The following is a 25368-nucleotide window of genomic DNA, read 5'->3' on the forward strand; positions in this document are numbered from 1 at the left end:
GATTTACTTTTGAGAGTAAATATACTTATTGTGCATGTTTAGTTCATTTGAATTTCTTCACCTTTGCTGTCTCTTTTTCCTTTTATTCATTATTCTTTATTCACTACTCATTTTATTCATTCATACTGTTGGATCAAGTTTTTCTTACCAAGTCCAAGCTCTCTCTGCTCACTGCATGACAGGCCAATAAATCGGGAGACAAGTTGTTGGGGCAAAGAATAGTGACTTTAATCGGAAAGCTAGCAGACTGAGATGATGGCAGATTAGCATCTCAAATAAATAAATAAAAGAGCCCCATCTTTTCTCAGCCAAATTCCAGGATCCCTTTATACAGAATAGGGGGAGGGGCCCACTGTGGTGCTGACCAATGGCCAAGAGGGGCTGCTAGAGGTAGTGCCTACCCCACCCCTATTATAATTCCCCACCGTCAATGTTCATTCCACAGTCTTGTAGGAAAATGGGTGATGATCTTTCTGGTTACTTCCCACTGAACAGAGGTGATGAGGGTGTGATCATGAAATGGAAGTGATTGGCTTGTGGTCTGGAATATTCCTAAAATTTTTAGTAAGCAGTACACTTCTCTGTCTTTATTTACAACTATTTGAACCTAATGAAATTCCTTCTGTGATGAAATCTGAATCTCATCACATCTCCTCTGTGATGAAATTTTACTCTTTTTGAAGAGAAATCTTAACCCTTCTAAGAATTCACAAATCTATTGCTCTCTAGGCCTCTCAGGAGTTGGGTCATTTTCTGATGTCAGTGGGGCTACTTTAACCCAAGTGTGATGAATCCATGGCTTTACTCTAGCTAGCTTGATGGGTGAATGTGTGATGAGTAATACCACGTGTGGTCCTACCCACCTTGCAGTCAGCTAGTGTTCAGGCCCTTGTTTTCAACAGGTTTTAAGGAGGATTCAGTCTCCAGACCAGAAAGAATATAAGACTAACTCAGTTGGATAAGCAGACCTACTGGAAACAAACTCACAAACAGAGGTTAGTATAGTGTCCAGAGTTTAACATAATTGGCAACTGTTAGATTGTTCAGAGCATTTATATATTCTCCCCCCAAGGCAGACACCTGGAATGGCCTACCATACAATATTTCAAAGGAGCTTAATTTAAGCCTGCTTCTGGGAGCCACACTGATCCATAGCAAGGCAACTGGCAAGGCCTTATCCCAAGTTAAATTCCTCTCTTGACATATTTTAGCAATGCTCCTTTTTAATGTATAATTCATTTTCTCAGTTTTTCCTGTTAATTTTGGTCTCCAGGATGAATGTAGCTTTCTATTAATTTGCAGTACTTTAGACACTTGTTGGGTTATTCTAGAAACAAACACAGGCCCATCACCTCTTTGATGGGAGTTAGGCAGTCCAAATTGGGGGATAATTTCCTTAAGGAGGACTTTAACACCTTCGGAAGCTTTTCCTGACCTGGTGGGATATGCTTCTACCTATCCTGAAAAAGTGTCCACAAATGCTAGCAGGTATCTGAAGTTTCCTGTGGCTCGAGGCATTTCAGTGAAGTCTATATGCCAGTCCTTGGTGCACAGGCTCCTCTGTGTTGGGTCCCCATCTGGGGAGGTCTGACAGCAGTCTTTGGGTTATTTTTAGCACAAATTCTATAATTTTGAGTGACATGTTGGATGGTCCTTTGTAGGTTAGGCCCCAGTACATACTTTTGTGTCCACATCTCTCTTAGATGTCATCTAAGGTGACATCTCTCCTAGAAAGGGTACCATTAGGAATGTGCTGCAGCACAGTGTCCAAGAGGGCCTTGGGAAGCAAAACATTCCTGTGTGCATGACAGTCCCAACCAGGAGAGATGTGATGAAGAGTGAATCTCCACTCTTTGACCCTCTCCTTCCCTTTTCTGGATACACAGGCTGCTATTTTGACAGGTCAGTCTGTGGGAGAAGTCATGGCTTGACCATCCCCACCTTGGCTACTTTCTTTATAGCTTGGTCAGATAACAAGTTGCCTTTTATTAAATGAGCCTTGCCCTTTTGGTGGCCCAGGAAGTGCATTATGGCCACTTGTGGGGGTTTATGGACTGCATCAAAGAGTGACAGGATTTCAGAAGCATGTTTTAAGTCTTCATTGTTTGAAATGAGGATTTCTTTCCAGATTGCTCTGTGAGCATGCACCACAGAGAAGGCACAGAGGGAGTCTGTGTATGTATTTACTTGCTTGCCTTCAGTGAGTAGTAGGGCTCTTGTCAGAGGAATGACTTCTGCCTTCTGAGCTGAGCTCCCCGGCACAGGGCTTTTGCCCCAACAGTCTTTTTAAAGATTACCACCACATACCCGGTGCACTGCCTACCTTGATCCATTAAGCTGTTTCCATTGGTGAAAAGGTCTGATAAGTGTGGTCTGTTGGAATATACTAGCTGAATGACACGTAGGCAGTCATGCTCTGGGGATTGTGCAGCATTAACTGAGACAGTGGGGCTGGATTTATGACTGAAGTGACCTGAAGCTCTACATTGGGATTGTCCAAAAGAATTTCTTGGTGCTTTCCCATTTTCCCAGCAGTCAGCCAATAGCTCCCTTTTTGTTCCAGTAAAGAAAGGACATGGTGAGAGACATACACAGTGGTGGGTTGCCCCAGGATAAACTCCTCAGCTTCCTGAAGTAACTGCTTCAGCTCAAAGGAAAGGTGGCTCCCAAATTGTGTTTCTTGCTCCAACTGCCACGTTTTGGGTTAGCTGGTGCCACTTCAGGGAATTTTGAAGAGAAGGTCCTCAGGACAAGTGGTCCTGGAAGCTGCTAGGGCCTTACATGAAAATTCTCTAACTGGGGTCAGCTGGCTTCAAGCAGCAATGATCCTGGCTGACTTTACCAAAATTTATTACCAAGCTGGGGCTCAGTAACATTTTCACCCTCTTCTTTTTTAAGTCAAGATTTTGTACTTTAAAATTCCTCTTCTAATCTGATTTTGTTGGAATTATTTATGTTCAGATGCTCTCTGCAAAGCCAAAATATATATTTCAAGTCTTATATTTTTAAGTATGTAAGTTAGCTAGCAAGTATTCAAAATTCCCATAACTTATGCTTACTTCTAACAGGAAGACAAACTTCATTTTTCCCTCTGCATTCCACTGAACTAGTACCATTATGTCCCATGAATGTTGGTTAATTAAGACATCAAGATATGTATTATCCTATATCACATCATTGTTTAAAACTCATCTCTTGAAATAGAAGTTAACACCATAATAGTCTTAAAGGTCAGCTGGACCTCTGTGATACTGGAAAAGTTACTAAAACTCTGTAGGACTCACTTTCCTTGTCAGTAAAATAAGGATTATAATAGTTCCTAAAGCATAGCATAGTTATAAAGATCAAGTAAGAAAAAGTGGGTTTGCTGTTTACTGCATAGTAGATGCAGTCCCTGCAACAGTAAGGAGATCCAACCAGTCAATCCTAAAGGAAATCAACCCTGAATATTCATTGGAAGGACTAATGCTGAAGCTAAACCTCCAGTACTTTGGCCACTTGATGTGAAGATCTGACTCATTGGAAAAGACCCTGATGCTGGGAAAGACAGAGGGAAGGAGAAGAAGGGGATGACAGAGGACAAGATGGCTGGATGGCATCAACGACTCAATGAATATGGGTTTGAGCAAACTCTGGGAGATAGTGAAGGACAGGGAAGCCTAGCATGCTGCAGTCCATGGGGTTGCAAAGAGTCAGACATGACTGAGTGGCTGAATAACAACAACAAAATGCTCAATAAGTGCTGCTGCTGCTGCTGCTAAGTCGCTTCAGTCCTGTCTGACTCTGTGTGACCCCATAGACAGTAGCCCACCAGGCTCCCCTGTCCCCGGGATTCTCCAGGCAAGAACACTGGAGTGGGTTGCCATTTCCTTCTCCAATGCAGGAAAGTGAAAAGTGAAAGTGAAGTCGCTCAGTTGTGTCCGACTGCCAGCGACCCCATGGACTGCAGCCCACCAGGCTTCTCCGTCCATGGGATTTTCCAGGCAAGAGTACTGGAGTGGGATGCCATCGCCTTCTCTGAAATAAATGCTAGCTTTAGTTATTCTTATGATTACTTTTGTTAGATTGTAAGCTTCTTGAAATTAGGAACCATGTTCCAAATATTAAACAGTGAATACCTAATACAAATATATTATTTATTATTCATTTATATAACAGTTATATTTAGTAATAAGAATTCCAGAAAATGAAACACACTGGAATTAAGATTACTAGATTTAATTCTAGTTTATGTTCCACTTCTTTATTTCCCCCAAGTTGATGGGTTGTTTTATTTCTTCCTCTTAATCTGACAATTTTTTCTTTTTGAAAAATAGTAATCATTTTTTTTTTTAGTAATCATTTCTAAACTTCCTTTTGTCTTTTCTCACTGCAGGGTGATTCACATTCAAATTCCACCTGTATTTTTAAGTGTTAGCTGCTCCAGGCTCTGTGCTAGGTACTTGAGCATACCTAAATATTATCTCCATTTCATAGAGAAGAAAACCAAGGCTTAGAGAGCTCAACAGAATGGCCCAAGATCATACAATTAATGGGCTTCCCTGGTGGCTCAGATGGTATAGAATCTGCCTGTAATGCATGAGACCTGGGTTCAATCCCTGGGTTGGGAAGATCCCCTAGAGAAGAGAATGACAACCTACTCTGGTATTCTTGCCTGGAGAATTCCATGGACTGAGGAGACTGGAAGGGGTCACAAAAAGTTGACATGACTGAGCAACTAACACATACTAGTTCAAGAATGACCAATTAGACTTAACCCTAAACCACTGAAAAGAACTTTAGGAGGAAAATGACTAAGTAGTTTGATGTACAGAGAGATAGAAATGTCTCTTCTTCAAAAAGGGGTGAGGAGGAGAGTCAGGGAATTCTTTGTGAAGATGAAATTACTCTCAGAGATGGCCAGTCACTCCATGGACAATTGAGAGCTGACTAATCTGGAACAAAACTTTTTCCTTTCACTCCTTTCATTTTATATATGTATTTAAATATATATAAAATAAACACATATTTTATTAATTATATATGTGTGTGTGTGTGTGTGTGTATATATATATATATATATATATGCATGTTTATGGCATATAAGTGAAAGTAGGTAAATTGCCACTATTTGGAAGATAACATGGTAGCCATGGGAGAAAAACATTTTATTTGATGATATGTGGACCATAAGTACCGGAGAAGAAAATGGCAACCCATTCCAGTATTCTTGCCTGAAAAATCCCATGGACAGATGAGCCTGGTGGGCTACAGTCCATGGGGTCTCAAAGAGCTGGACATGACCGAGTGACTAAGATGATGGTGGACAATAAGTAAATTCACAGGCTTTTGATATATAAAGAATGAAACTAGTAGAAGAAGACCCCTTATCAGTGGTGAAAATGATAACACATACGTCCTTTCACCAAGTTTAGTTACAGTTCTCATAATATAAAACTAGTCCTTGAAATGCCTGGTAAATGTGCTGATTCTGGGTACAGATGAATCCACCACTTCTGGAAGCTTGGTATGGACTCCGATTTAGGTCTCCAATACATGTCCAGCGATTTTTGGTGCCCTTGCGGGAAATACACCATTTGGCATGATCCTGATAAGAGCTGAAATAAGAGTGTCTAGATATCTTAATTGCTTTGATATTGTAGACATGGTGAGGAAGGGAGCAGTTTGAAGGAAGCTCTTGTCTCTTCCGCTGCCAGGTTTCTGTTAGCAAGTGTGTCTTCAACTGTTGAGCCATCCAGGCTGCAAAGATGTCTAGAGTTTATAAAGAGAAAAATAGTGAGGTTAATATTTATTCTTAGATAAATCCTAAAAATATCCTCAGGAAGAGAATCATCACTCATGCCTGATATGTGGATGTCACAAGCGTAATAAAAACAGCATGACTGAAAGAGTGGATGGGAGAACATTTTGTAAATGCTAAAGTGATGTGAAAATAAAAGTAATTATCTTTATTACTAGGATGATATTGGAGCTGAAAATGTCTTCTGTTCTGCACAAACAAGGGAGCAGTATATGTTTTTGTCCTGAAAAGACCTTTGGAAAGACTAAGGCTAGAGACGTAATCAGAGGCCAGCATCTAGAAATCTTTATAAACCATGCCAGAGTATATGAATTTTCCTGAAATCAATGTGAAACTTTTTAATACTGTATTTTATTTATTCATTGTAAATTAGTTAATTTTATTTTCGTTGCTCTGGATCTTCATTGCTGCGTGGGGCTTTCTCTAACTGTGGAGAACAGGGGTTACTCTCTAGCTGCAGTGCACGGGGCTTCTCATTGCAATGCCTTTTGTTGTGGAGCACAGGCTCTAGGCTCATGGGCTTCAGTAGCTGCAGCACATGGCTCAGTAGTCGCTGCTTGCTGGCTCGTGGGCATGCAGGCTTCAGTAGTTGTGGCTCATGGCCTGTAGAGTGAGGGCTCAGTAGTTGTGGTGCAGGGGCTTAGTTGCTCTGAGGCAGGTAGAATCTTCCTAGGCCCGGGACTGACTGAACCCGTGTCCCTTGCATTGGCAGGCAGATTCTTATCCACTGTACCACCAGGGAAGTCCTCAACAGAGAATTTTTTAAAGAGTGTTAGTGGGGGGTCACAATAAACTGTGGAAAATTCTGAAAGATATGGGAATACCAGATCACCTGACCTGCCTCTTGAGAACCTGTATACAGGTTAGGAAGCAACAGTTAGAACTGGACATGGAACAACAGACTGGTTCCAAACAGGAAAAGAAGTACGTCAAGGCTGTATATTGTCACCCTGCTTATTTAACTTATATGCAGAGTACATCATGAGAAACGCTGGGCTGGAAGAAGCACAAGCTGGAATCAAGATTGCCGGGAGAAATATCAATAACCTCAAATATGCAGATGACACCACCTTTATGACAGAAAGTGAAGAAGAACTAAAAAGCCTCTTGATGAAAGTGAAAGAAGAAAGTGAAAAAGTTGGTTTAAAGCTCAACATTCAGAAAACGAAGATCATGGCATCTGGTCCCATCACTTCATGGCAAATAGATGGGGAAACAGTGGAAACAGTAGCTGACTTTATTTTTCTGGGCTCCAAAATCACTGGAGATGGTGATTGCAGCCATGAAATTAAAAGACGCTTGCTCCTTGGAAGGAAAGTTATGACCAACCTAGACAGCATATTAAAAAGCAGAGACATTACTTTGTCAACAAAGTTCTGTCTAGTCAAGGCTATGATTTTTCCAGTAGTCATGTATGGATGTGAGAGTTGGACTGTGAAGAAAGCTGAGCACAGAAGAATTGATGCTTTTGAACTGTGGTGTTGGAGAAGACTCTTGAGAGTCCCTTGGACTGCAAGGAGATCCAACCAGTCCATCCTAAAGGAGATCAGTCCTGCATGTTCATTGGAGGGACTGATGTTGAAGCTGAAGCTCCAATACTTTGGCCACCTGATGCAAAGAGCTGACTCATTGGAGAAGTCCCTGATGCTGGGAAAGAGTGAGGGCAGGAGGAGAAGGGGACAACAGAGGATGAGATGGTTGGATGGCATCACCGACACAATGGACATGGGTGTGGGCGAACTCCGGGAGTTGATGATGGACAGGGAGGCCTGGTGTGCTGCAGTTCATGGAGTCCCAAATAGTTGGACACGACTGAGCAACTGAACTGAACTGATTGGGGGAATTGATAGAAACTGATTTATGATCATAAATAAACAATGTGCAGGATGAATTGAGAAGACTACATTAGATTGGAGAGAGGAAAAACATGAGGTTTTCATAATAACTGTGATAACAAGCACAAGTGTAGACTATGGCCATGACAAAGAAATAAATTGAGAGTTATTAAGGACCTGGATGGAGAAGGCAATGGCAAGCCACTCCAGTACTCTTGCCTAGAAAATCCCATGGATGGAGGAGCCTGGTAGGCTGCAGTCCATGGGGTCGCTATGAGTCGGCCGCGACTGAGCGACTTCACTTTCACTTTTCACTTTTCACTTTCACGCAATGTAGAAGGAGATGTCAGCCCACTCCAATGTTCTTGCCTGGAGAATCCCAGGGATGACAGAGCCTGGTGGGCTGCTGTCTATGGGGTCGCACAGAGTCAGACACGACTGAAGCAACTTAGCAGTAGCAGCAGCAGCAAGGACCTGGAACTGATTGTATTTGATGATTTGATATGGGGGGGGGGGGCAGTGAGAAAACAGAAGGATTGAGAGTTTCCAGGTGAGTATGCAGAATATGAGAAAAGGGGTAAGATATGTGAGGGATAATGATGAGATGAGTTTGACATATTGAATTTTATGTGGCTCTGCCACTCACTGTTGAATACATCTGTCAGAACACAGGCCTTGGATGAAGATCTAGATTTGGGAATCTCTCAAGGGCTAGCTGGAATTGCCTCAAATGCATTGTAGATGAGATAAGGATGAGTAGAAGACCATAGGGCAACCTAGTCACATAAGGAGTATGCAGAGGAAGAGGACATGGCAGAAGAGACTTAAAAGCAGGAGGAAGACCAAAAGACTGTACACTGCCAGGACTCAGGGAGGGGAAAGTTTCAGAAAGGAAACTGTTCCAACTGTGCCAAATTCTGCAGAAGCTATTTCTGTCCTATTACTTTGGGGATCTCTCATGCCTACCACAGGGCTTGACAAGTAGTAGGCATTCAATAAAATTTATTCACTATTAAAGGAAGGAAGCAAGGAAGGAAGACTGAGGTCAATTAGGGCTGTCATGGGTGACTGGGGATAGAATACAGAGAAGCAAGACTGTAGTCAAGGAGCAGTGAGCAAGTAAAGACCCTGAAGAATTTTCTCAAAATAAATTTAGAAGAAAAGAAAAAAACAGAGATATAGGGAATCTAGAATTGAGGGAGGATTTTTTTTTTTTTAGGAATGTTTGGGGCTCGTAGAGTAGATAGGCTAAAGTACAAGAGGGAGAAGAGATTGAGTGTAAGAATCCATGTATTCTGAGCCAGGATAGTTTCTAGGGCACAGGGGGGCACTGCTTCTGTTGGGAAGGGAGGAATCTGGTGAAAAGGAATGAAAGCAGAAATGATTGTTGAGGGTGGAGTGTGCACTTGAAGTGGTTTCTCCCTCTATTCGCTCTGTGAAGGAAAAACTGAAGATGAGTGAAGAGACAGGGAAAAGTAAAGGACTTGAGGGTAAGGAAGGCTTAAAATAATTGCTTAGGGAGTGAAAGAAAAGGAAGAAAGCTTGATTCTGTGCCCAACTGAGGCTGGAGACTGAGTTTTTACTGGCCTCTAGCTAGATGGTTGTGAGTTACTTTTTTTTGGATGGATCAGCAGTCCTTCTATTCAAGTGGCTATTGTTTGAATTGGTCGTTGATGTCCCCTTTCCCTTTCCTTTTTTTGTCTTTCCTCCTTTTCTATTTCTACACCCCTAAATAATCAGTATATTTGCTCTTTGCAATCCAAAGTGAGTCCAACAGCACTGTTACAACATATCGTTTTGATGATGGTCTTTCTTACCGTCAAGAAAAGAATCAGACTTGGCAAAATGGAGAAATTTTTGTCCCTGGGCTGACTGAAGTGTGGCCAGGTGCCGGCCTGGGATCTCTGAGGAGCTGGATCCAGCACACAGCTGGGGCATGTGGATGAGCTCCATGCGAAAGGCTGCAGGGATGGAGCAGCGGTAAATGTTCGGGTTGTAGACCAAGAGCTGAGAGTCTGAACCAAACAGTAAAGAAAAGTTGAGATTTAAGACACAAATGGAAATGCTTGTTGGTATTTTAGATCTTGTTGTGAATTAAAAAACTGAACAGAACAAAAAAACAAAAATGCAAGTATTTCCTTCTTTAAGCCTTCAAACTTTTAATTAAAATAGTTGACACCTATTGAGCACTCCCTACTTTTTATTACATGGCTTTACTAAATTAATCATAAGAATATTACCTTATTATTGGGTAAGTTATTTTATCACAGTCCTCATTTTATAGATAAATTAATGGAGAATTTATGCCCAAAGGTATAAAACTTGTAACTGAAGGAGTTGATAGTCAAGCCCAGGCAGGCTGGCCTTGGAGACCATGTGTTTTTTATCCTATGTGTAACCATACAAAAGTAGAAAACACCCATATACTGATCATCCAGCTTCAAGAATGACCAATTCATCACCATGAACACCCAGTCTCTATGCTATTAAGCTCTATAATCTTTGCAGGAGCTCAGCTAGCTAGACTAGGGCTTAATTTGGGTAAGAGGCTCAGTGATCCTTTCCATCAGATGGAAATTTGATTAAAAAAATCATATTTGAAACCTCCTGTATTAGAACAAATCACTCTTTACTATTTAGCAGCTCCCTCAGTAAAAATGATTGATAAAATACCATCACTACTTCTCCTCCTCATTTGTACTTTGCATTTTTCAAGTCCAAGTATTTTTGGCCACTTGAGCTTCAGATCTTAAGGGAAAGTCATCTGGTTTAGGCTCAGAAGTATCATGTTGTTGGCCTGTAAGCAACATGAGGTCTGCACAATTTAAAAAATAAGGTGGAGATCATATTAGAAAATCAGAAGATCTCTTTCTCTCTCAATTTCTCTTTCTCTCTCTCTTTTCTACTTTACATCTTCCCCTAGATTTCTGCTTCCTCTGAAAAATATGGAGATGTAGGTCTTCATTCTCATGGAGCCACAACATAATGGAGTGGCAGCTTTCGAGGAAAGCTAGTGGAGAGTCAACACCCCACTTTGTCAAATTCCCCACTGCCCATGCGATGTTCACTGGTGTCACCCAGTTTTGTCACCTGCCTGGCCCCTTTAGACATTTGAAACTACCACTTCTGATCAAGTTCAAAGACTTCCTTGGACCAGGAAACAAAGGTTCAGTAAGTGAGCCTGCCCAAGATCTCATCATGGCAAAACCAATATTGGAATCTAGGTATCAGGGTTTATGAATAGAGAAGCAAATGAAGTGATACATTTATTCATAATTTCCAAATCCCTTCTTAAATACTATGTCTTTTTAAAAACACTCTAATGTTACCTATTGCTTCATACTGGTTGTACTTGAAAGTTATGCACATGCCAGCTTGTCCATTTCGTCTCCCTGTGGGTGGATAATCATAGCCTTCTTCAGGAACTGGAGGAAAATGGGGAATGGAATGAATCAACCAGAACCCCTGGACTCTGTTCCACAGAAGTACACCTACCAAAGATACAGTTAATACAGATAAATTAGAAAAACAAGCCTCCTTTAAAAACAGAGTTCAAAGCTACAACATTTAAGCCTTTTAAACTTCAGGCTAATGTTTCCTTAGGCTAATAATGACAAAGATCATGTTCTTTTTCAAAGATTTAAAAACCAGTTCAGGTACACATTACATTGCCCCATTACTGATGGTAACCCAACACAAGAGGGAGCTAGCGCAGACACCCTGTGAAGAGTTAAGAGGCATTTCATGTTGAAACTACAAGGAAAATTTGTTTTGGCAGAATGCAAATTTGCTAAATCGGAGTTTGACCTCGATAGACTATATAGTCACCTGGCAAGCTTCAGATAATGTTTTTACTGCTAAGCAGCTAAGCTATTTTCAAAACCCAGCTGAAAAACATAGTTGAAAGAGAAAATATCAAATGAAAAAATGTATTTGCAGTAATTTGTTGTGAGAAACTGATGCTCATTTATGTGCAGAAGTCACCCAATTTCACAAGTTTGAAAAAAAGGAAGCAGAAAAGGGGTGGGGGTGGGGATGAAGGAAGCCATGTCCTAAAGCATCCTGCTGCTGCTGCTGCTGCTAAATAGCTTCAGTAGTGTCCAACTCTGTGTGACCCCATAGACAGCAGCCCACCAGGCTCCCCCATCCCTTGGATTCTCCAGGCAAGAACACTGGAGTGGGTTGCCATTTCCTTCTCCAATGCATGAAAGTGAAAAGTGAAAGTGAAGTCGCTCAGTCGTGTTCCACTCTTCATGACCCCATGGACTGCAGCCTACCAGGCTCCTCTGTAAAATCTCTGGAGCAGACAGTATGAAAGCCAGAAAGGAAGAAAACTGAAAGATTTTCAACATCTTGTGACATGGCACAAAGAACCCTGTCCAACAGGCACCTATGACTATTTCTGTGTTTGTAAATATATCAGGATAATTTGGGTATGCTAACTTGGCTTTCTGGTTTGCACATGACCATGCAGACATAAAAGTCATGCTTGCCTTAGTGTTAGAGTAGCAACCAAATGCCTGCCAGTTATTTCTTTTTCAAAGAACATACTTTAAGAAAGCACACTGTTGCTGTCTCAGTGACTGTGGAATCAATACCTGCGTCGAGATGGAAAATGTTCAAAGTTCAGCTGCCTCACAGAGCTGGATGACCTCAGGGTCTCTCTTCTGCCCAGATGAGTATGCTGTTCGTCTGAAATCCTAACTTCCTGGAACAAGTGCCACAGGATGTTGGAGCACCTGTTGGCAGGGAACTCTCCCATATGACATCAGGTTCCACTCCATTTCCAATCTTCTTTCTGAGCCCTTGTATCAACTAACAGAGTGGAGTGACAATGGTGGTGGGAGCTTGGTAAAGAAGAGTTTGCAGAATGTGGCAAATAGGACCATCAGGAGGGCAACTTAGCTAAATCAAAAGCTAAGTTGCTCATGGCATTTGACAGCCATTACAAATTAAATTCTTAATTAGAGGTTGCAAACTGGCAGCCCACAGGCCAAGTCTAACCTGCAGATACATGTTATTATGCTTGCAGATTATTTTTAAAACTTCGAATTCATTGCCAGCACTTAAAAACTGGGATTTTCCACAAACTCCTCATTTTCTCTGGAAAAAGTTACATTCCCATAAGGCAAGCTGAGTGGTAACTGCTTCTTTAGACCATGTGTATACTCTCCAGTTCTCTAGTTACCTGCTGATTCAGCCCCGTTAGCTTGCTGACATCATTTTCCTGACCCTGAAGGTATTTGCTTTGGGAACCTTCTGAAAAACACTTATTGCCACGGGAAGTTATTCATGGTATATTAAGTTGAAAAAAGTTTGAAGTAATCACTAAAAAAGTTTTATAAAAATGTTTCAAAATATATATTATAGAAAAAGTAAAAAAATATTAGATGCAACTGGGGCTTCCCAGGTGGCTCAGAGGTAAAGAATCTGCCTGCAATGCAGGAGAAGCAGGTTTGATCGTTGGGTCAGGAAGATCACCTGGAGGAGAAAATGGCAACCCACTCCAGTATTCTTGCCTGGAAAATCCCATTTTCCAGGAGCCTGGTAGGATACAGTCCATAGAGTCACAAAAGAGTTAAACATGACTTAGTGACTAAACAACAAGATTAGGTGTAATTAGCTAATGAATATTAGGATTACAGATTTTTTGTTTACTATCATTTTGACTTCTTCAACAACACACATACTTATATACATAGTTTACAAATAGAAAAATATAAAAAAATCCCTATAATAAAAATCATTATAATATATAATTATTAACAAACTTACTATAATATGAAAATTATTTTTAAATACTTTTTCAAAAATGTTTACTGTCTTTTAAATGGGACTAAGAAGGGTGAATTTTACTCTATGTAAATTATACTTCTATAAGTTTGACTAAAATGTGTGTACACACACACACACACAGTCTGGCTAGTATTTCCAGTAGTCAAATGCTTGTATTTCTGCTTTAAAGTATATTTTAAAAATGCTGAGAAATAAAATGGTATTTGTGTGAAGGATATTTCAAAGTCAAATTACATCATTATAAACTGTGATACAGGAATCACTCATCTTGATAACTCAGACCATTAAAAAGAAAAGCTATCTTTTTAGTGTGGAATATAAACCTACCAAAGATAGGTTGTTTTAAGAAAATGCTGACTTCCAGTAGGAAAGAGAAATAAGAGCCTTTGTCATACCTTTGGTGTGTCCATACTTTCTGCTGTAATTCACGGATTTAGGGACTCCATCATTGTATATTAGATAGGCTGTGCTGTTACTCTGCAGGAATATTTTAAGGTTATAATGGCATAAGTCCTTCACTCATAAACATTTTTTGCTCACAACGTTTCTACCAGCTACCCAGCCTACGATACAGAACTTTCATTAATACACATGAGAAATCATCCATTCCCCTAATGGGCAGATTTCCCATCAGTTTGAATTCTGTGACATGCGAGGCAGGAGACAAGAAGTCCATCCTCAACTTCGCAACGTGTGTGACAGCCCTGTGCTCTGTGATGTGTGTGTGAGGGCAATATTCCTGTTTCTCCCAGTTGTTTTGGACTCATGTTTCTGATGAAGCAACTAGTGTATAATAGAGGAGTCCTTAAATATTTGTTCAGGAAATGAAGTAGGAACAATCAGCCAAGGAGTACATCTGGGCTTTTTCCATTGATATTATAGGCACAGCGCAGAAATGGCTGTCAGGGTTTGATTTCCTCTGCCTATTTTGTGCTCTACCACTTGGTCATAGCTTCCTGTTTAATCAGAATTCCTCATTCTCTGCTTCTACTACCTCTTTGTTAGTGGAGGATTTTTTCTTCAATCTATTTCCCTGTGTCACTTCACCTTTCCAACTTGACATTTCCCTGCTTAAAAAAAAGTGGTGTAATTGAATGTGTGATATTGGATTTCCTCTGGTAAGGCAAAATGCTAGTAAATTCTCCAAACAGTTTGCCAAATCTCTGAGTCAAAATGAAGCTATTACTTTGATAGTGTCTTTTTGTCATGTTTTGGAAACTTGCTTGTATTTGTTCAGTGTCATTCCATTTCAACTGTATCATGATGCAGTGACTCTTAATGAAGCCAATACTGTCAATAGTACAAAGTCTCAGCAATATATTAATAATTAAAAGCAGGAAAGGACAGCCCATCTCTGTAAAAAAGGTCTTTGTTTTTCTCTGAGAAAAAAATAAGAATTTCCTACAGTTGCTTCATTATTTGATTTCATCTAAAACCTTTTTTTTTTTTTTTAAAGGCATAAGGTAGTCTGTATAGCATTTTTGGCTACTATGTTTAGGAATATTCGGGGAAATCAATTGTTTTCTTACCTGCATTTTCCGTAATTGACCACAGCTACGGTTGGTATTCGCGTTCTCCACTGGAGAGCTCTCACAATTGTTCTATGAGCCTGTGTTGAATGTGCTAACAAGGCCATTGTGCGCCTTTAGGGTACAATGTGGAGGGCCTCTGGGAAGATTCAGTGAGGAACACAATTCTCCTAATAGATGAAGTTTATCATTCTAACTAGGAGTGTAACAATCAGCTAAGATTAAATGGGATGTAACTCTAGTGAAGAGAGGCCCTTTTACAAAGGGGAAAAATCATGAACTAACAATAGGGCCTGGAGATTATCATACTAAGTGAAGTAAATCAGACAGAAAGACAAATATCATATGATATCATTTATATGCAGAATCTTAAAAAAAATGATGCAAATGAGGTTTTTTACAAAACAGACTCACAGACTTCGAGAATAAATTTATGGTACCATGGTGGGGGGGAAAGGTGGGGAGGAGGGATAGATTAGGAGTTTGGGATTGACATGTACCCACTGCTATATTTAAAATAGATAACCAACAAAGACCTGCTGTTTAGCACAGGGAATTCTGCTCAGTATTCTGTAATAAACTAAATGGGAAAATAGTATGGAAAAGAATAGATACATGTGTATATATAACTGAGTCACTTTACCGTGCACCTAAAACCAAAGCAACATTGCTAATCAACTGTGCTCCAATATAAAACAAAAATAACAAAAAAGGAATAGGCAGAAAGAGGCCTGTGCCTTTGGACATCTTTATTTCTTTAACTCCTAGTTGGATTTGACTTATTGGACTACTGGATGTTGAACAAGAAGGTTACGGTCCCCAGTCTAGCTGGGAATGTAGTCAGGCAAATATAGGCAACTGTGATATGGTCTAAGTGTTATTGTCAAGGTATATGGAAGGTTCTCATTTATTGACACAACAGTAGAAGAAGGAAAGTATTTCCCAACATAACCCCAGATATTATCTTAACTTGACATTTGAGATTTAAAACCAGTTAGTCTGATCTTGCTTTCTGCTTTCTGTTAGAAGTTCAATTCTGGGTCAGAAGACGGGAAAGTTGTATCTTCATGGTCACTTCTGGCACGTATGTTCAACTTCCAAAGAACATTCAGTTTTACCTGAATATCACCCCCTATTGTTGTTATTCTTTTTTTGGCTCTAGCCAATCAAACATGGCAATCAGCCCCTCTACTGTCATTTTCTTCCAGAATCCACCACTCATGGCATTGTGTGTGAGCAGGGTTTACTGAAGCTATGAAACACTGAATGGTTTTTACATTACCAAGCTGACCTGCCTCAGTCTCCCTCCATGTTTTATCTACTTTTAAATTCCTAGCTTCCATCTACATTTTTTTTTCTTTTTTTTGCAGAGCAGTTTAGCTCTCCTGCCCTCCTAGGCTCTGGGACTACTTTTGCACTTCCAAAGATCATTATTATAGTTTGTCAAACTAAGACCCACCCTCCCCAACCAAGATAAATGACAGAGGCTTTGCAGTGTTACTCTTTCCTTTCTCTTCTTGGGCAGTGTGAAGTGGGGAGGGGAAGAATGTGTTTATTTTTTCATTGATGGGTTATACTCCAGGTTTTCCCATTGCCAACCTTGGAAAGCAGAAGCAGCTACAGGTAGTTTTGATTTTACGTAATAATTTATTAATTCAAAACAGGCTTGTTGCTGAGACTGAAGAATTTCTAAAAGCCTCTAGGACAGTGTTTGGAACATCACATGTATTCAAATAGTTTACAAATAAGTTTTGACTTGGTAACTTGGCTCTGAAGGCTGGTGTTAATGACAGGTGAATACAGTGAAATATTTGCACACACAGAGACAGCTCTCCACACATTTCAAGTAAATGTTCAAATAGACCTGTGCACTACGGTGTCTCAGATGGTAAAGAATCTGCCTGCAGTGCAGGAGACTCAGGTTTGATCCCTGGGTCGGGAAGATCCCCTTGTGAAGGGAATGGCAACCCACTCTTGTATGCTTGCCTGGATAATCCCATGGACAGAAGAGCCTGGTGGGCTACAGTCCATGGGTTCGCAAAGAGCTGGACATGACTATGTGACTAACACTTTCAGTAGTGCTATGGTCTAACTCAGAATTCTTGTGGGAATTAAATTAGTTGACATATGTAAAGGCCCAGCACATTGTTAAGTGTTGAGTTATTTTACATTTTTACTTCTCAACAAATTGTTAGGAAATGCATAGATGAAAATGAAGTGAAGTGAAGTGAAAGTTGCTCAGCCATGTCTGACTCTTTTTGACCCCATGAGCTCTAAAGTCCATGAAATTCTCTAGGCCAGAATACTGGAGTGGGTAGCCTTTCCCTTTTCCAGGGGACTTTCCCAAACCAGGGATCGAACCCAGGTCTCCTGGATTGCCGGTGGATTCTTAACCAGCTGAGCCCCAAGGAAAGCCCATAGATGAGTGTAACTGGATATTAATTATTGTTTGATTTACTTGTCATCTCTGGTTGAAAAACAGTATCTTGTCACTGAATAGCAGATGTTGCCTGGATGTTGGGAGACTGCGCACACTGAGGCACTAGGCCTATTTACCCGTGTCTCTTTGGCTGGTTAGTTCATTGCCTGATGAAGTCCAGTGTATGTGCTCAGTCACTCAGTCATGTCTTACTCTTTGTGACACTTTGGACTGTAGCCTGCCAGACTCCTCTGTCCATGGAATTTTTCAGGCAAGCATACTGGAGTGGGTTGCCATTTCCTCCTCCAGGGGATCTTCCCAATCCAGGGTTCAAACCCACATCTGCATCTCCTGCATTCGCAGGCTGATTCTTTACCACTGAGCCATCGGGAAAGCCCGATGAAGTCCAGATAGCAGATTTAATCTCCATATAGGCAAGTTAGTTCCAGGGCCTTGAACTAGTTCTTAACCTAGTAACCTAGGTACAGATACTCTAACCCAGTCCTAGCTCTTAACCTACTATTTTGAAGATGATTAATTAAAAGGAAGACCAAGTGGAACCCTTTACTTTTCCCATCAAACTCATCATGCTATGGCATGAACAACCCATAACTCATGGCATATTGACCATAGATCTATATTGCATTGTAATAGGAAAAGTGCTCTTCTCTCTAGTTCCCTTTAAAGGGCTAAGATAGCCAGTACTGAGAAAATTGGCAGAGTTTGGCAGCCAGAAGATTTCAATATGTAATTAGTTCAGTGATGCCATTGGACATAATGCTAAATGTATCAACAATTTGGCATTGCTGTAGAGTCTGTTGACATATCCCCTAAGGTCTTGGTTGGGTTGATTCAGATTCTGAGCTAACTTACTTCCAGCTGCTAGGATTGGGGGGTGAGCAGTTATAACTTTTTGGAAGCTTTGGAGTCTGTATAATGCATTTTATGTGATTCAAATGAATGATTAACTATAACATACCTCAGAGGCAGATGCTTCATACAGTTGTTGTAATGTCCTTCCCAAAACACTCTTGGTGGCATTCATCAGTTGCTTACTCCTACTCCAGCTTCTGGTTGTAGAGTCTAGGTACAGGTACTCTAACCCAGTCTCTCTGCTTTCCTCGTTTTGTTTTTTGGGCAACTTATAAAAGGTAAACCTAACAAAGGAAATAATTATGAATTACTAACATTTACTGAGTGTTACATTTTTTAAAAAATTATTTATTTATTTGGAGGAAAATTGCTTTACAATGTTGCATTGATTTCTGCCATACAACAATGTGAATCAGGCATGAGTGTGTGTGTACACACACATACATTCATCACACCTTCCTCTTGAGCTCCCCTCCCCTTCTGCTATCTCATCCCTCTAGGTCATTACAGAGTGCCAGGCTGGGCTCCCTGTGTTATATAGTGTTTCCCAGTAGCTATCTATTTTACACTGGTGGTGTATATATGTCAGTGCTACTTTCTCAATTCATCCCACCCTCTCCTTCCCCTGGTGTGTGCACAAGTCTGTTCTCTATGTCTGTGTCTCCATTCCTTCCCTGCAAATACGTTCCTCAGTACCATTTTCCTAGATTCCACATATGTGCCTTGATACATTTTTCTTTTTTTGACTTACTTCACTCTGCATAACAGGCTGTAGGTTCATCCACCTCACTACAAATGACTCAAGTTTGTTCCTTTTTATGATTGAGAAATATTCCATCGCATATACGTACCACATCTTCTTTATCCATTTATCTGTCAATGGACATCTATTGCTTCCATGTCCTGGCTGTTGTAAATAGTGCTGCAATGAACATTGGGGTAAATGTGTCTTTTTGAATTGTGGTTTTCTCAGGGTATATGCCCAGTAGTGGGATTGTGGGATCATATGGTAGATTTATTCCTAGCTTTTTAAGGACTCTCCATACTGTTCTCCATAATGGCTGTATCAGTTTACATTCTCACCAATAGTGCAGGAGGGTTCCCTTTTTTCCATAGCCTTTTCAGCATTTGTTGTTTGTAGATTTTTGATGATGGCCATTCTGATTAGTGTAAGGGTGATATCTCATAGTAGTTTTGATTTTCACTTCTCTAATAATGAGTGATGTTGAGCATCTTTTTCATATGTTTATGTCTTATTTGGAGAAATGTCCAAGTATTTTGCCCATTTTTTTGATTGGGTTATTTGTTTTTCTGATATTGAGGTGTATGAGCTGCTTATGTATTTTGGAGATTAATTTCCTTGTCAGTTGCTTTGTTTGCAGTTATTTTCTCCCATTCTGAGGGCTGGACTATTTTCTTGATGGTAGCCACTGTCAAGCACTTAACTATATCATTTCACCTATATCTCACAGAAGGTCTTGAAGTTTAAGGAGAGGGATTTGCTCAAGCTTTCTGCCTCTTATATTCCACCCTTACTGTTGCTCCTTCCCAGAGAAGGAAATACAAATCTGACTGTGCATGTTCTAAAAACATTTACTGGCCTGGTGTGTGAGATCCCTGTGGTGAAAGCCCATATACATTGAACATGGCTCTGCTATTCTTTCCATGGTTGGTAAGAATGCCAAGGCCCGGGCCTGAACTAGAGAAGTCTTAGATGTGTCTCTGCTGCCTGAAGGGCTTGGCATGCACATCTCTTTGCAGCTGGCTGGCTGAATCTGAGATTTGGGTTTGGGCATCAGAGTCAGTGGAGGCTGTTTTGAGCCTCTGGCCTGAGCTATGTTCTTCAGCTCAGTTTATCGGCATACTCTGCATTGAGGATTGAGGGCTAAGACCAACCAATTAAGTAAGTGCCTTGCTTTCTTTACTATTGTCTCCTGTTTGTATGTTTCCTTTGGTTGTCTCACATGATGGAGAGGTGGTTGGACCTGCATGGTATTCAGACATTCTTGAATCATCTGGCCCAGGGTTTCTCAGTGTGCTCTATTCACATTTTGGCGCTCATTGTTCTTTGTTCTGGGGGGCTGTCCTATGAATTATAATATCCCTGGCTTCTACCTGTCAGTAGTACATATTCCCTGAGTCGTGCCAATCAAAAATGTCTACAGACATTGTTGAAAGTACCTGAAAGGTGAAATTGACTTTGTCTAGTCAAATACCCTTTAATAGCACGAACACACATTTAACCCTCAAATACTCACACTGAACCAAACATTGTAATGCATTCACTATTACCACATAGCTGCATCTCACTTTACCCAGAAAATCTTCACTTTTCACTGGGTTCTCATCAGTCTTATGCTTCTATTTATGCTCTTTTCTGCCCTATCCAGGCTTTCTGCCTCTCAGGGCCAGGTCCTCACATGTGGCAGGAAACATGAAATTATTCTTTGATGCTGACCCCATGTTCCTCTGGCCTTTAACTCTCGCAGTAAGTTGTAGACTCAAGACTGTGCCTCCCTGTGTGCTCAGTTCAGCATTCTCTCTGACAGATACTGCTAAATAATATGTCCATTCATTTGTGGCAAAAATAAAATTTTTGTGTTGATCACAATTTGATGGCCCACCCATGAAAGGTTTGTGAACTATCATGGCACACCAGTTAAAGACTAGTGCTTTTATAAACAATATTCCTGGGTGACCATCTCCAGTTATAATCTGAAGATTCTTGAATCTATTTCTAGCCCAAATCTCTGTGCTGAGGTCTCAATTCAGTTCAGTCACTCAGTCGTGTCCGACTCTTTGTGACTCCATGAATTGCAGCACGCCAGGCCTCCCTGTCCATCACCAACTCCCAGAGTTCACTCAAACTCATGTCCATCAAGTCGGTGATGCCATACAGCCATCTCATCCTCTGTTGTCCCCTTCTCCTCCTGCCCCCAATCCCTCCCAGCATCAGAGTCTTTTCCAATGAGTCAACTCTTCACATGAGGTGGCCAAAGTACTGGAGTTTCAGCTTTAGCATCATTCCTTCCAAAAAACACCCAGGACTGATCTCCTTTAGAATGGACTGGTTGGATCTCCAGATCTCTTGCAGTCCAAGGGACTCTCAAGAGTCTTCTCCAACACCACAGTTCAAAAGCGTCAGTTCTTCAGCGCTCAGCTTTCTTCACAGTCCAACTCTCACATCCATACATGACTACTGGAAAAACCGTAGCCTTGCTGAGGTGTAGATAAACCCAAATGCAAAGATGGTTCAGAGACCAACTCCATGTTTTTGAAACCAAGTTCATGATATTGTGCAACAAATCTATTCATTCCCTACTCTTAGGGGATACATTCACACAGTCACAGAAGCTAGCAACCTGCAAGTCTTTCTTAACATCTTTCTCTCTCCTACTACCCTCTGCCCATCCATTACCAAGTCTTCTCAGCTGCTCTTCTGCTTTACTTCTACTTCTTTGAGTATCCAGACATTGTCTGGATACTTTTCTCACCTATTATGCTGCAGAAGTCTCGCTGGTCTCCATGACTCTGCACTGGTTCCTGGCCAATTGGCCTTCACAGTACTGCCAGTGGGCTTTCTAAAATGCAAATTTGACTTTTTCAAGTCCCTACTTGATGTCCCTCAGTAGTTCCCTTTCAAGGTCAAGTTCAGATTCAGCAGTTTAACCCATAAAGCCCTTCATGACCTGGCCGTCACTTATCTCTCTAAGCTCCCCTCTTGCCATTTCCCCATGTTCTCCTGAAGCACAAACATTACTCAACTGCTTCCAGACTCTCCCCATTGTTTATTGCCTCTGGACCTCCTCAATGCTTCTCCATTGGCCTGAGATGCCTTGACATCTCCCTTGTCTTTCTAACCAACTCAAAGTTATTCTCCAAATGTCTCCTAGAGAAGTCTTTTGGGCTCCATCCTCTCTAATGCCCCATCTATACCCTTACCACACAACTATGAGCTCCTTAAGGGTAAGAACTATACTTTATTCATATTTATATTTTCAAAACTTAGCACAGGACTGGTGTGTGCTCAGTAACTGTTTGGTGAGAGAGTGACTGACTGCATCTGTGTCCTTCAGCCTCAACTTTACACAAAGCTTGATGCCAACCATAAAGGCAAACCTAAATACCCTAATTAAAGAGTGAGGAAGTGATCAGAGCTTTTGGAGAATCCATGACTGTAATGCAAAGCTGTGTTTCACCCCTTTGACACTTCAGGAGACCAGTGGCCTCCCACCTACCCTTAACAACTGCCTGTCCTGCCCAACAAACAAGGTTAACCAAAGAGTGCTGTGTACCATCAAGCCCTCTTTCTCCTTCACATAAGTATATGCTCCACTATCAGGAAAAAGTCATCTATCTTCTCTCCTTTGTCAACTTAAAAGGATGCTGGGAGTGTTCTGTTAGGAAAACCACAAAGCAATTGAAGGAACTTGCCAAATGAGAGAAGCTGTCAGCTCTCCCACACCTCTGTGGCCACCAGCTTTGCCCTGCTAAGAGCATGAATCAGGCCCACAAGGCACTGCTCAGCTCCTTCTCAAGGGAAAACTCCCTCATTCAGAGCCTATCCCTACCTGGATACGTGGCCCATTTACACACTTTCACTTCCTTTCCTTTTATGGGGAGAGGTGGAGCAGAGATCTCCTTCAGAACACACAGTGACCCAGGTAACCACCAGTAGTTTGGCTTTCCACTGGCAGGCACCAAGCCTTACATTTCATTTACTTACCAATCCACAGCTTCACCTTCTTCACTTCTGCATGATATTTTTGTTGCCTCCAGGATTCCAAAGAGACCAAGGAAGAGCACAGTCAGCAGTGCTCCTAGAAGTCTTGCTGTCATCTTCTGTCACGTTTAGTCCATGGCACAGCAGGAAACCTTCCCCCTGGACGGTGGAGTCTGAGTTTCAAGTCTCCCTCAAACTGTTCTGGCTCTGACGTTTGGTTCCATTTACCTCTGTCATTTGCTGTCTGGGCATTTTCAGATTGGGACGCATCCTATGTAATTGTGTGATTCAGTCACAACATGCCAGCGTGATTCCTCATGCCTTTGTGCTGAATTGTTGACTGGTTTGCAAAGTCATCAAAAAGTCCTGGAGAGAAAATAGGGATGTACAGGTAACTCTTTGGAGTGAACATCATGTGATAGGAAGTTCAGCGGACAGGAGAACTCTGTATTGATAAACAGATGTTGAATTAAATCTATTTCATGTGTTTTCCCCTTATGATTGTTTCTCTATGAAAAGAAAAGAAAGTAAAGTGAAGTCACTCAATCATGTCCGACTCTTTGCAATACCATGGGCTGTAGCCTACCAGGCTCCTCTGCCCATGGGATTTTCCAGGCAAGAATACTGGAGTGGGTTGCCATTTCCTTCTCCAGGAGATCTTCCCAACCCAGGGATTGAACCCAGGTCTCCCACATTGTAGGCAGATGCTTTACCATCTGAGCCACCAGGGAAGTCCTCTGTGAGTTTCTCTATGAGTGAGAGTAAATGTTTGTGGTTCACCCATTAAACAGAAATGACAAAATCTTATGTCTTAATAATACTTAGGATCTATCACTTGTGATACTCTCTATCTTAAGGAAATATTTCCTAAAGAGTACTTCAAAGGCTTGCTTCAGAGAAAGGGCAAATTCAGAATCGCTTTTAGCAAAGATGTTTACATATCCTCTCCACCTCCTAGTTTCAGCCACTCAGCATGGTGCTTTACTTCAAAGAGGCTTTGCTGTCCAATAGGTTACAATGCAATCAGATAAACATATTGACAACTCTTGCTTTAGATCAAATGAAAAATGTTGCAAGCATTGGTTTTGCCCAAATTATTCTTTCTCTTGAAACTGAATCTGAAGTTGAAAACGAAGGGAAAATGGCTCATTACCATAATGACTATCAAAAGGTGAGCCCATTCTCTTTTTAGAGGAGGGAAGAGGTAGATGGGCATATGAAAAAAATTCTTTAAGTGCCTGCTGATTTTTAATCAATTATTAAAGATGCTGTCATAATAAATAGAAGTTTACTTTATACCTGAAAATAATTATGGCTCTGATCTGTCTCTTTGATTATAGATCCAGATCAGAGTTATTTAAGGATTCAGACTAAACTGGACCCTTGCAAACTGGATCACTTTTGTGGTTGAACTGGAGTTATTCAGGATTCTCAGGAGTTCATAGGAAAGAGAGGGGTGGTTCTCCTATAACAGAATTTTGTGTGAAATGTTCTGGACCACCCGCCCATATTTTCCTGAGGTGCCTGCAAGAAGAACAGAACTGTGGGCCTTGATCCAAACCTGATAAATAAAAATCCTTCCAGTTGGGTCAGGAATCTACCTTAATTACCATGTTTTTGGTGATCTGCTGTACTTTAAACTTTGAGAATCGCTGGCCTGAGATCAAGGCTGTGCTGTATCTGGTTACCAAATTGGTAAACTGAGAAGCCTTTTTCTGACTATTCCTCCATGGGTATCATATTATTTAATGTATGTTTTTACTGCACTCAGATTAAAATGATCTCAGCAAACCCAAGCTTTTCATCAATTTTTAAAAAATTTAATAGCATGAAGTTTACTTTTCTAAGTTAAAGTGAAATAAATTTAATTTTACTCATATTTATCTTGTGATACCTTTTCGTATTATGATAATAGATGAATACACTAGGCTTAAGATTCATTAATTCATAGAAATATAAAGAACTTGTTTTCAGTTACATAAGCTAAAGAACTTTCGTTGAATAAGATATAAAATAATTCATTTTTTCTCCTCATTACACACTTAGCCCATTCATGCATACTTAGTCACTCAGTCGTGTCTGATTCTTTGCAATCTGATGAACTGTATGTAGCCCTCCAGGCTCCTCTGTCCTTGGCATTTTTCAAGCAAGAATCCTGGAGTGGGTTGCCATTTCCTCCTCCAGGGGATCTTCCTGACCCAGGAATCAAACCTGCATCTCTTGCATTATCCTGCATTAGCAGGCGGATTCTTTACCAACTGTTCCACCTGGGCATCCCACACACTTAGCACAGTGCATGGCAAATAGTAAGTGATCTGTAAATGATAACTAAGAATAGCTATCATTAAAAATAAATAGTTATCATTAAAAATAAATTAAAAAAAATTTATTTT

General features: G+C 40.8%; 2 protein-coding genes across 4 annotated transcripts in view; one reads left to right on the forward strand and one right to left on the reverse strand.

Annotated features, from left to right (window-relative positions):
* UOX (urate oxidase) overlaps window positions 1-25368 on the forward strand; it is a 98984-nt gene that overhangs the window by 39176 nt on the left and 34440 nt on the right. The window contains 1 exon segment of one of the 2 annotated variants that reach the window (NM_001075648.2): window positions 24067-24146. The exons of the other annotated variant lie outside the window; for it this stretch is intronic. Coding sequence (NP_001069116.1) covers window positions 24117-24146 — 30 coding nt within the window. The 5' untranslated portion in view covers window positions 24067-24116. 2 annotated transcript variants of the gene reach the window in all.
* Window positions 5132-24188, reverse strand: DNASE2B (deoxyribonuclease 2 beta). Of its 2 annotated transcripts, none has more exons than XM_024989373.2 (6): window positions 22979-24188; window positions 18359-18536; window positions 13827-13908; window positions 10965-11126; window positions 9453-9650; window positions 5132-5751 (listed from the first exon to the last, which is right to left on the reverse strand). In XM_024989373.2, the coding sequence occupies exons 1-6, from the start codon at window positions 23089-23091 to the stop codon at window positions 5411-5413; spliced, it is 1074 nt and encodes a 357-aa protein (XP_024845141.1). In that variant the 5' UTR covers window positions 23092-24188; the 3' UTR covers window positions 5132-5410.

The sequence above is a fragment of the Bos taurus genome, chromosome 3 (assembly GCF_002263795.3).
Source record: "Bos taurus isolate L1 Dominette 01449 registration number 42190680 breed Hereford chromosome 3, ARS-UCD2.0, whole genome shotgun sequence".
NCBI classification, from domain to species: domain Eukaryota; kingdom Metazoa; phylum Chordata; class Mammalia; order Artiodactyla; family Bovidae; genus Bos; species Bos taurus.